Raw genomic sequence first — 12,620 nt, 5'->3', positions numbered from 1 at the left:
CAGGTCCCTCTCTGCAACTGCTGGAGGTGGAGGGCTGAGATGACATCAAGAGGAGGACTGGCCTTCCTTGGGATGGGTGACCTACAAAAGGGTGTAATCAACGCTGAGTGTAGATAACTGCAGGCCTCAGCTCATCTCTGCTGAGTGCCTACAGATGCATTGACGTGCCCCAGTGTTCGGGGCCCAAAGCAGTGACCAAGTGACGAGAGAACACGATGGGCAGAACTGCTAGCAAAGGCAGGTTTCATTTTTTGATTTCAGATTTTTACATCTCTGCAAGTAAACAGCCAAAGCGTGCTATTTCTGTTTGATCTAGTAATTGTAGTTTTCAGCCCCTTGCAATTAGGTGACTGAAAGAGCAGCAAGGCCAGGGCAGATTCCTACACGCAGCAACTAGGACAGGCGTTGATGGTGTAGGGGTAAATAGTTGGGGTGGAAGCTAGTTAATGCATACTGCACAAAATAGACAATATTCACTACATATAATAGACTATATTTTATAAGCATTAGACACATCCTCTGCCTTTGTATGGGGGGTATGTATGGTTTCTAGGTAGGCATATCCGTGTTTATGTGGACATGTCTAAATGCACACCTGGATTCTCACTCACGGTGCCAGTACCTCTGTACTTTTTACCTTTTACCCATGGCACATCCTGTAGGATGCAGCTTGACAGCAGTAACTGTGTGGTTGGCTTGATGCTGCTTGATAAATCCCGAGGATGGAGGAGCGTAAGGTGCTTAGGCAATGCTTAAGTTAATCTTATGCCTTCCCAGAAAGCTGAGCAGCCGGCTAAGTAGCTATTCCTGAAAGAGGAAGGAAAAGATGGAGCTCAAGATGGGAAGCGTCCTGCTGTCTCTTCTTTTCTGGTACAAAGGTATGCACTTTGCCTCCCGAGAGGCGCTTTCTGATGTCCCTCTTTGTATTCCTTGCTTCATCCACTCCTCTTTGTGCTGCTGGGGGCCGCGGGGTGCGGAGTGAGCTCCCCTCTGCACTCTGATGGAAGCATAATAATAATTCAGGGGAAGGAGAAATTGTGGAGGAGATGTGTAATTTATGTACATGAGCGAGCAGCGTTCTTACAGCTCTATGAATATTCAGTAGTACAACTCTGTCTTACAAAGTAATTGCAGAGTAAAAAAATTGCCATGTAATTTGTCAAAATATGAATTTGCACAGAAAATTGTAGTGCAGCTGAGCCAGTGAGTAAATAATAATGCTGATTTGAAAAATGAGGTACAGTAGAATGTGAAAGACTGGTCCTTCATTAATCAAAACTCTTGATTAATCAAAACCCGATCATTTTCTCTAGCAGCAAGACATTGCTGGTAGAGATCTGCTTTTTCTTCAAGGCTCTTTCAGGTATTTTGTCCTGGAAAAGAATTTCAAAGGCTCTTTAAGAATAAAAAGCAATCAGAAGTTAAAAAGTAAGTGGGAAAAGTATCTAACATTTTTGGGGCTTTCTCAAAGTTACTTTTCAGAAAAATAACAACGATAGCAGTTAAGTGGGAACTAGAAGATAGAAATTTCAGGGTGATGGTCTCCTTCCATTGTAATTAACCCAAATGTGGAATGAGGGGATCATTTTGGGGTTGTTTTTGAACTTCTGACTTACTCAGAGCTGACAGGAAAGCTCTGAACGTCTTAAGGCTGTAAGCTGGAAATTGATGTGTTGGTGTGGGACAGATGCATCACCCATAGAAGCTGAATTCTCAGCGTTTCCCTTTGTCTAATTTTTAAAGTCCTCCTCTATTTCCACCGCTTATTGTGGTCTGCCAAACGCAATGGGCAGGAAAGCGTTCCTCCAGTAGCCGTACCTCCATTTCATCCTGGTATGCTCGGATGGAGCCTGCTCCAATTTATGGGTCTTCCTTCTGATCTTCCAGCACACAGCTGTGCACTGCCCTCTTACCAGATCCCTCAGCTGTCCTTCACTTCACACAGAGATGTTACTGGTGCCTGAGCTTCTTGGGAGGGGGTTGTTACCCAGACTCCGGCGTTTTTCCCCGAGTGGCAGCATCACTGCAGTCAGCCCTTGGAACGAGCTTGTACCTTGCTCTGAAGCCCAGGCACAGCTTGCCTTTAACAGACACCCACACATCAGGATATTTTCAGAGAGCCTGCAGTGAAAAATCACTTGCAGGATCACTTTCCAGGCATCATTATTTTGGTATTTATGCTTTTTTTTTCCCCCCTAGTTTACTGCTTTTTTTAATCTACCGTGTTGTTTTTATTTTTTTCCTGTGCTCCACGGCCCAAGCAGCCCCTTCCACATGATCGGTGGGCAGCAACCCTTTGCCCAGGCAGCCCCCTCCTCTCTCACTGTGGAGAAGGTGCTGGGGGTGAGCCCCGAGCCACCTGCCCCGATGCCACCGTAAGCTCCTTAGCGATTTTCTCTGGCAGCACCAGCTGCTTAGAGGAGCTCCCCGGCCCCCGCGCTTTGGCTGGGCTCCCACTTGCTGGGGACCCTGCCGAAACAGCAGCAGCAGGATCCTGCACCAGCACCCCAGCAGCTGCCAGCCCCATCCCTAGCACCCCAAGTCGGGGGTAACACGAACAGGGCTGGGGCACACTGAATGTGACGTGCTGGTGCCACGTCGCTCCGTCCCAGCTCATCACACGTCGGGGAATAGGCACAGCTCAACAGTCAAAAAAGGTGGATTTTTTTTTTCACCCCTCTGTGTTTTTCACAGCTTTGGAAAATCAAAACCAAAAAAAATCAAAAAGCCCGAACCCGCCTTCAGATTGCACTAAATAACATCTTTAGTGCCACCCTTTGGCACAGCTGATACATCTAACAAAATTACTAAAATTACTATGCAGGCAATGCTCTGCGTCGCCGAGTGAGAAGGAACAAACACGTCAATAAGATCAGAAAAGGCCAAAAATGTTCAAAGGAACACTTTGGAAAAAAGGATAATTGCCCCGCTTGAAAGAAGAAGAGGGGAAAAGGTTGATTTTTTTTTCCTGATTTTTTTCCTCCAAATATTTTCACAACATAAAAGATTTGCAGAGACACTGTGGAGACAGCAGGTGTAAAAGAGAAATGACTATGACTTAAATAGGTATTCTTGTCCTTATTTATATAAGGTTTTTATAACTTTGGGAGAAATACCAGAACACGTTAAATGAAACGCGATACAAATGAACAAAAATGGAAACCCAATTAAAAAGCCATTTAAATAAAGAAAATGAAAACGGGAAAAAACAGAGCAACTCAGACAAAATAAATGAGGAAAAAGGTAACAGCCTTAGAGCTCGAGGGAGGAGCTGAGCATGACGGATGAGCCCCTCTCCCCTCTGCTTTCGTGATGCCTGTGTGGCACCCCAAATCTTGTGCTGGAGGCAGATCTGAAGACCCCGGGGTGGCTCCTGCCTGCAGATGAAGATAACTCGCCTATTTTTTCGGAGGGCTTGGGACCCTTTGGGTGCAAAATGCTCTGTGGCTTCGCGACTGCTTTGCAGGCAGAAAGGTGCAGTACTCAAGGGCTCATCACGGCCCTTTCCTGGCTGTGTTTGCCCCCCTTAGGAGGAGGTTTCCCACTCTTTGCAGATAGAGGTGCTCTTTGCTCTTGGCCCTCTCTGTTGCCTTAGCCAACCTGAAATGCAGCACCCTTCCAGAAACGTGATAGAGCCAGTGCCATTCATTCCATTCTCCTCTTTTATTCCTGAGACAGCTTTTCTGGGGCCACAGTCACATCTCTCCGCGTTTTAAAATGCTTTCCTTCCCCCTGTACCGTGTCCCACACATGCAGGGGGGAAGGAGCTGAGCAGCTGCGCAGGCTTTGCTCTTCTCCCTGAGCCCTGTTCAGTGGAGACGCTGCTTGCACAGACGAGAGGTAACGTTATTTTCCAGATGAAGATCTAGGCCACCTAAATTGTAAAGTCAATAAACAGTCATTAACATTTTCCACATACTGTGCCTGCAATGAGCAGGCAGCTTACCGACTTACTCCGGTAAATCGAGTGACCGATGTTTGCTCTATGCTTTATTTCAATTCTCCATTTTATGTTACAATGCTCTTTCTGATCCTTGTACACCTGCCAATGATTGTAGCCACTCTAGGAAGGACCGCTTGCTGTCGTGGCAATGCTCAGGACGTTCAATATGATTTTCCAGAGGTGACCTTCTTGAGATGTGCTCAGCCTTTGCTAATGTTACTTCTGGCCACACTTACTTATTCCTTTCTTCCTGCTTTTTAGTCACATTCTCCATGACCAGAGACTTTCAGAGCCCTGCACTTTTCTGCTCCTGTCACTAAAAGGAGAGTGCTTCATTGCATGGCAGCCTGTTGTTCTCCTGCCCGCCCATTCTGGATTTGTGAATCCCTGCTCATTGTTTGCAGCCACACAATGAGCCCCGGTGTTCAGACAAGCACCTTGGCCTTTGAAAATTACAGGACTCACACAAACCTCACTGGGGAATCTCTTGTGGTGGTCATGCAGCCATCACCTGGATCCTTCCCTGAAGAGCATTGCAATCTGGGCTGAAACCAGACACTGCCCCGCTAGAAAGAGGAGGGAAGGGGAGAAGCAGAGAAAAGACATCCTGTCCACCAGGATGAGCACCCAAATCCATCCACGGGTGCTTACCTGAGCCCCAGTCCCCACATGCCGTGCTGTGAGGCAGCGTTTGTGCCCAGCCGTGTGTTGGATGCGTCTCACGGCACGTGGGATGGAGGGACACGGAAGGGACGAGCTGGATCTCTCTCTCTCTCACAAACACGCACAAATAATATTTTATTTCACTGAACTGATGGTTTGCCAAATGTCCTGGGGCACTTCAGGGGCTGTAAATAGGGCTCTTCCCTTTTTGTTTTATTTTTTTTTTCCTTTTTTTTTTTTTTTCAGTCCTGTGCTTTTAAAACAACAGCCTGCGGCGGCCGTGCAGGACTCTGACTCTTCCACGAATTGCAGCAATTCGTTCTGTCTGACCTACAATTACCAATTATCTTTCTAACCTTCCTTGAAGGCAAACACGCTCACTATAAAAGCACGCTGGCCATCACATTTTTAGACTATTGGCAGCTAGCTTTCCTCTTCATTTCCTTTGTAGGACAGGGCCCGTCACGGCTGCAAACACACCAATATATCAATTACTGCTTTTTCCAGCCATCTGCAGGCAAGGGCATCGCTCCCTCTGCTTGCCTCTCCCAACACCAGGGGCTCTCAGGCCACGCTGCCCAGGTGGGATGTTTGGAGGTTTGCCTAAGGGTCCCGGGAAACTGAAGCAAAGGCAACATCTCCGTATTTAAAATTGTTTTTATGTGTTTCTTTACCATTTTGTTTCTTTATAAGCTCTTCTTTCAGGCTCTTGATACATTCGAGCTCACTATCAAACCCTAGGAGCGGTTGCATTTCAGCAACAAACGGAGCTCTGTATACAGTTTATATTTCAGTTGATTATAATTGCACAGCATTTGTGAATCTTTTGAGATGAAACTTGCGGTATAAATGCAAGATGTAAATTACCAGCATTAGTTGGACCTTCCTAGGCTCAGCAAAGTAACAGGGTGTGAATGAATAAATCATAACTGGATTTCAGTGAATAATTCAGAGCCTAATTCATTTGATCAAAAGATCCTCTTTTCCTGTTCACAAAACCTCTGTCTGGAGATTGCTGTATGCTCATGGTTTCTGTATGCAAGATTTTACCTGCTCCACAGCTTGGTTCTTAGTGGCTTGGAAGTTCACTGTGGGTATTGGAAACCCGAGGGCTGACATCTGACTTGTATTGATGAAGTATCAGCAGTCACAGGAGCTTCTAAAAATGATTTTCACAGCTGTCTCGACACTACTCTGCCAGTCTGAATGCTATTAAAATAGTCAGCTTTGGGCTTCAGGGGGAAGTGGGAGAGCCCTTTCAGCAAGGAAAGGGCTCGTATTAAAAAAGCCATTGCTCAGGGACAGGCAGGAGATAAAAGAGGTCAGGTGTTGCAAAAATAGCAGCTCTTCCTCTACAGCCACTGCACCTCCTGCCCCTCATTCCCCCTCAAAAAAAAACCAACCACCCAACCAAAAAAAAAAATAACAGAAAGGAGTCTTGCATGTCAGACTGTTTGGGAAGACCTATTTACATTTTGTTTTCCTCCGTCTCAGTTCAGAGGGAGGGCTCCCCCGACAGCCACCTCTAGGGGAGTCACGTCTCCTCTGAAGCCAGCGGTGACTGGCAGTGGCTGCAGGCTGGGATTTCACCCTTCATCAGCTCCCAGGTTCTGTGGGCAAAATGGGAAATTAAAAATTTAAGGGCAGGAAGATGGAAAGGAGGAATAGGAGCAGCATCAGGTGGAAAGCAGAGGCTGAAGCTGACGTGGATTTCTCCTCAGGATGTTTCAGGCATGTCTGATCAGAAAGAGGAGACATCACAGCCATCAAAAGGAAAACCCCCTGGGAAGTAGCAGTGGGCATACACAGTGCCCTGTTCCTGCCCACAGCTGGTACCCATGTCCTCTTGCTTTCCCCTGGCAATCAGCCTGGGGAGATGCATGAGATTCATCAGTCCTTTCTCCATTTATTTGTACCCAACTCAGGAGTAATACTCCTTGCATTTCCTGATGTTCGTGGGCAGCATCTTCATGTCTGAACTCTCTTTCTTCTTCCCCCCATGCCTCCTGCCCCAGCTGCACTGGCCCTTTCCCCCGGCGAGGTAAGTCCTCACGGCTGGCTCCCCACAGGTGGTAGGAGAAGCAACAAATGCTCAGCACCTCTGGGGGCCAGGTGGGGTAATGTGGGGTGGGTGTGGGATCACACTGCCATAGGTTTGTTAGCAGGTTGAGGGTGCTGGTTGCCTTAGCTGAGGCAATTTTCAAATCTTTGTATTTTGAAATTCTTCCTATGCCTTCTTCACGCACCAGAAGTGAATCTGGGTTTGTACCCATGAAGTTCACCCGAGTTTCACAGGCAGCATTTAGGAGCAGCTGTTGGCATCAGGGAGTAAAATCTGACACCCCCCATGAGGCATCCGGTGCTAGGGTCTCCTCTGCAACAACCTTCAGCTGCCACTCTTGCAGTGTCCTTTTGGGGGCACCCAGCTGGCACTCAGTGGCATGGTTTGGGGGCCTGCAGTGACACCGTGGCTTAACAGCAGCCAACTAGGTTGCCAAATTCAGATGCAGACACCTTTTATTTCTCTGTCACCCTACGTGACCACAGAGGTGACTAAACTCACTTCTGGACTCTTTCTTAGCTTTGTGTCATTATTGTTGATGATCGTGTACTTATGTATTTATTTATTTATTTGCTTTCCCTTTAGGATGAGAGACTGGAGCTGTGGCACAGCAAGGCTTGCAAATGCGATTGCCAAGGAGGTCCTAACTTGGTGTGGTCCAGCAGGACTAACAGCTTAGAGTGCATGCCAGGTAATGGGCCAGATCATTTTCAGCAGTGCTTGTGTTATGGTCTTCAGCAGCTTCCCCCATTGCACCTTGTGTTGTAATGAGGAGGTTACAGCAGTGCTTGCTCCAAGCTGTGGACCTGTGGAAAATGGTATATCCTTTCTTTGTAGTGTATATTTAAGCAATAAGTGACCATAATTATGTTTCAGTTTTCTCTGGGCCGCCCCTACCCAGCTCCTCAGAGACCCAATTTCCTAGATTTCTGTTCGTGCTCTTTCCTCTACAACTGCTCTGCATTTCCTCTGAGGTGTTACCCCAGAAAGGCTTTATTGGTGCCAGGCTGGTCTTTGGATTTAGCTCATGTGTCCCACAGAACCACCCTCCCGTCTACACCTGTGTCACATTGATGCTCAGAGGGACTCACAGCTCTGGCCAGGTGCCACTGAAAGAGGTATCTGCCTCGTGCCCACAAGCAGCCACCTCTTCTCAGCTCCTGCAGGAGGCCGTGCAATGGCTGGAGGTGTGTTTTGCTGCCCCTGGTTCCCCAGGGGAGATGGGGGGACCGGCCAACCCGGCACCCAGTGTCTGGCCTCACTGCTCTGCCGGAAGAGGAGGGTGGGTGGGTTACCCTGGAAGCACTCTGAGTGGAGCCAAAACGAGCTGGAAAGCAAATAAAAACATGCATTTGCAAGAGATGGAAGAGATGACATCACTGGCAGAGCTTGCAGAAATGAGAGGGGGAAAAAAACAGGTGTCCCTATCCCACGCTGGTGTTGGATGTGAAGGCTTCCCACCCGCGGCGTGACTCAGCGGATGAGCGCAGAGGCTTTCCAGCCATCCTCACCCAGCCGTCTGCTCCCCTGAGCTCCCCCTCCACGTTTCCCACTCCCGCAGAAGCCACCTCAACCCCAGGGCTCAGCCGGCTGGGGCACGGCCCGCAGGCTGCTGCCCTGTCCACAGAAACTCCCAGCAGAGGATGCATCTGCCCTGGGCACGGGGCAGCATTTCAGGTCTTCCACACCATCCCTCAGTCTTGTCAAGATTTTTCTGTCTGCCACAGTATGAAAAGGACATCAAACTATCAGAGAGCGTCCAAAGGAGGGCTCCAAAGATGGTGGGGGGTCTAGAAGGCAAGGTATATGAGGAGTGGCTGAGGTCCCTTGGTTTGCTCAGCCCTGAGCAGAGCAGGCTGAGGGGAGGCCTCATGGCGGCCTGCAGCTCCCTCAGGAGGGGAGCGGAGGGGCAGGCGCTGAGCTCTGCTCTCTGGGGACAGCGACAGGACCCGAGGGGATGGGGTCCTTCTTCTGGTGGCTCCCTACCACTGCTAACTTCTGGGATGCCAGCCTGCTCTTACCTTGCATACTCTTGCTGTTTAATAATGCCTTTTATTTATTTATTTATTTATTTATTTATTTATTTATTTATTTATTTATTACCTTAATGGCATGCAGTTCTCAGTCTAAAGCCTTACAAAAACATGGTACTGCCCTGCTGTCACTTGCACCAAGGCGAGATAGGAGACAGATTTGGCTCTGATTAATCCAGCTGTGATTGAGGGAAGGGACACGTGGAAAGAGTGGCTCCAGACCTCCTGGCTAGGTTGGGTGTGAGGGACTGCTCTCACACATTATCATATTGTAGCTAAATAGAAGGCTTCCTCCTTGCATAACAAAGGTCTGTTTCCTGGATAATGCATGTTGCACAACTCCTTGCCTGTGACCACGCTGCCCGGGGAGGGTTTGCAGATCAGCTGTGCTGGAGTGGTAGCAGTGCTCTCTCTGCGCAGCCTCACAGCCACTCGGTGAGTTTCCTTCAGGTCAGCAGTAACAGCATTATGTGGTGTAGCCGGTTTGGGCACCAAGCATCTGCTTGGGGGTCTCTGTGTGCAGCGTGGCACTATGTGCCAGAAGGTGACCTGCTAATTGCATTGCGGTTGTGTGATCTGGTGATTAGTGTTGCTAAAAGTAAAACCATGCTGCCTTTGAGATAAGCCTGCCAAGTAGTAAACAGGTGGGGCCACCTCAGCTGCTCTCTACAAGCAGTTTCTTACACAAACAGAGAAACTTATCTAGATCCAGGGCCCTCAGCACAAAGAAGGACATGGGCCTGTTGGAATGGGTCCAGAAAAAGGCCATGAGGATGATCAAGGGGCTGGAGCACCTCTCCTATGGGCACAGGCTGAGGGAGTTGGGGTTGTGCAGCCTGGAGAAGGGAAGACTGCAGGGAGGCCTTATGGAGGCCTAACAGCACCTACAGGGGGCTACAGGGAAGCTGGGGAGGGACTCTGTGTCAGGGAGTGTAGGGATAGGACAAGGAGGAATGGCTTTAAACTAAAAGAGGGTAGGTTTAGATTAGATATAAGGAAGAAACTCTTTACTTTGAGGGTGGTAAGGTGCTGGCACAGGCTGCCCAGAGAAGCTGTGGGTGCCCCATCCCTGGAGGTGTTCAAGGCCACGCTGGATGGGGCTTTGTGCACGACGGGGGTTGAGCTACATGGTCTTTAAACATCTCTTCCAACCTAAACCATCCTGTGATTCTATACTTCTATTTTCTGAACTTCATTTAATGTGGTGGAAAAGCTGGTGGGGGCATGATTAACTGTCCCCAAGAAGGCAGGTGGTTATAAATCCACAGCATGGTCTTACCCCTGCCACCACATCGCATTCAGCCCTTCAGAAAGGTGAAAGCTGATCTGTTTCCTTCTGTTTGTTTCTTTAATGTCATATAAATGCGAAGTGTGTGCTGTGGGTGCAGAGGTTTCAAGCAGCTGGTAGTGGCTGTTAACGCGCTTGGTGTTTCCATGCCTGGAGGAAGGCGGGACAGCAGCTGTGTGTTTTTGGGGGGAAAACACATTAATGAGGGACCAACTGAACAAAATATGTTAATGAGATATTGACATGCAAGATACTGGCCTGGTGGAAATTGCTGATGAGACTTCGACCGTCCTGCTGGCATGCTTGGGCGTTGTGCCAACCACGGGGCAGTGGCCGGAGGAGGCAGTGGTCACGCTGTGCTCTGGGCGTGCTCTGACACCCCGCTCATTTTGTAACCACGAGGCATTACGCCAGTCTGTCAGATGTGGCCAGGGCTTGAAAATGACCCACCCATGAGCAAAGCTGCACAGAGCTTCACTTGATCTTTTATTTCCCTTGAAATGAGCCATGCTGGTGTGGCATGAGGGCAGCACACATGCAATGAGTGTGTCCCTGCTCCCCTACGGAGTAGGGCGTGGTAGCCTGAAGGTCTGAAGGGAAATACTCAAAAGGAGATCCCTGAGCCTTCAGCAGGGCCAGGCATTACTCCTCACTGACACCAACCTACCTGCACATCTTCCATAAGGCCAGACCATCTCCAAATACAAAGATAATCCCCGTAAGTCAAAATGCAGGAGATCTGAGGATGCTTGTGGAGGGATGATGGGAGCAGGCTCAGCAATTTTGCTGTGTAGGCGCAGCTGTATATCAGGACAATGAATGGAGGAGCTGAGGCTCAGCAAGAAAAGCTGTGCCAGACATTTCTAAAGGACCAGGCAGAGGTGAATAGCCTGGAGGCAGGATCAAGGACCACGGATCCATCCTGGATCTGCTTGTGCTTGCTTGCAGGGAGAAGGAAACTGGGAGATCACAGCATCTGAATAAAACCTTCCCCCCGAAATGCTGCAAGCAGTACAGACTTAGGAACTTTAATGACTTCCTAAGAGGAGTAGTAAGAGCAAGTAGTAGGTAAGTAAGTAAGTTAAGTAAAAGTAAGTAGTAAGAGCAAGAGGAGTGAGAAATTAAGCTGCTGGCAGAAAATTCTGCAGGGGTTGTTGTTCAGGTGTAAGAGCATCCTGGCCAGAGAGGTGCAAGGAAACCACGGAGGGTGTTGACAAAAAAGCCAGGCAAACACAACCAGGAGGCGGAGCAGCTCAGTCCCTGATGGTGGCATGTTTTCTCCTTTGCTCTGCAGAGTGCCCTTACCACAAGCCTCTGGGCTTTGAGTCTGGCGCTGTCACCCCTGACCAGATCAGCTGCTCCAACCCCGAGCAGTACACGGGCTGGTACTCCTCGTGGACAGCCAACAAGGCCCGCCTCAATGGCCAAGGCTTCGGGTGAGTCTGAAAATACCTCCCTGTGCGCATGGGGGGCCTGTGGGTGGGCTGGGGGGCCGGCCCCCAGGCAGCATGGGGCAGGCAGGGTGGCTCGGGTGGCGGAGGAGGGTGCAGCGGGGCCGGCGGTGTCTCCCCAGGTGCGCCTGGCTCTCCAAGTACCAGGACAACGGGCAGTGGCTGCAGATCGACCTGAAGGAGGTGAAGGTGATCTCGGGGATCCTCACGCAAGGGCGCTGCGACGCCGACGAGTGGATGACCAAGTACAGCGTGCAGTACCGCACCGACGAGAATCTCAACTGGGTTTACTACAAGGACCAGACCGGGAACAACCGGGTGGGTGGACCTTGCATGAAAGTGTTGGGCCTTGGGGCAAAGTACCTCAAGACAGGGGGGCTGTGGGAGAAGCAGGGTGGATGGGGCTCGGTGCTTACCCCATGGCTTCATCCCTGTGGCCATCCCCCTGCCACGGTGCCAGTGAGCGTCACACTGACCGGTCCCTGAACCGCCTGCCCGTGTCTCTCTCGCCAGGTTTTCTATGGCAACTCGGACCGGTCGTCCTCAGTGCAGAACCTGCTGCGGCCGCCCATCGTGGCCCGCTACATCCGCCTCATCCCGCTGGGCTGGCACGTGCGCATCGCCATCCGCATGGAGCTCCTCGAGTGCCTGGGCAAGTGCGGCTGAGCCCCCGCCGGCCCCGCGTAGTCCTCTAGGACATAAATGAGGAGGTGTCTGCCTGTACGGCTGCCTCATCTCACTGTTGATGTGTGCTGAGGCCACGGTCCTGCAGTGTAAATGCCCGCCCTGCGAGTGGAAGGGCTTTCTTGAATAAAACATTGCTTTATGCCATGCCTGGCGATAAAGCTAAACCCTACTGTAGAAGTTTTGTGGTTTTTTTTTTGTGGGACACGCCAGCAAAATGGTGGTGGTTCATTGCCACAGCCTCGACAGCAGCACTAAGGCAGGTGATCTGCCTCTTGTGACCTCTTCTGATCCCTACGGGCAGAGAGTTGCATGGCTGCTGTGTGGGGCAAAAGATGACTAAAACTAAAGAGATGTGACCAAAAAGATCATAAAAACCTTTGGATGTCTGTGAAGTTCATCACATTTTATTCACTCACAGGGTGGATGTTTCTGTCATGATTTCCTCCCCCCCGCGCATATAAAGCTAAATAATAGCTGTCAGAAAAATAGGCTG

At 49.8% G+C, this 12,620-nt stretch overlaps 1 protein-coding gene across 1 annotated transcript; it reads left to right on the top strand.

Annotated features, from left to right (window-relative positions):
• Window positions 1-826: 826 nt before the first annotated feature.
• Window positions 827-12,106, top strand: RS1 (retinoschisin 1; the record flags this gene model as incomplete). Its single annotated transcript, XM_084302739.1, has 6 exons — window positions 827-878; window positions 6,622-6,647; window positions 7,254-7,359; window positions 11,284-11,425; window positions 11,563-11,758; window positions 11,954-12,106. 6 exons carry the CDS (start codon window positions 827-829, stop codon window positions 12,104-12,106), a joined length of 675 nt encoding a protein of 224 aa, XP_084158865.1.
• Window positions 12,107-12,620: the final 514 nt, after the last annotated feature.

The sequence above is a fragment of the Netta rufina genome (genome assembly GCF_964035555.1).
Source record: "Netta rufina genome assembly, chromosome: 1".
NCBI classification, from domain to species: Eukaryota; Metazoa; Chordata; class Aves; order Anseriformes; family Anatidae; genus Netta; species Netta rufina.
This window is presented reverse-complemented; position numbering and strand designations above follow the sequence as displayed.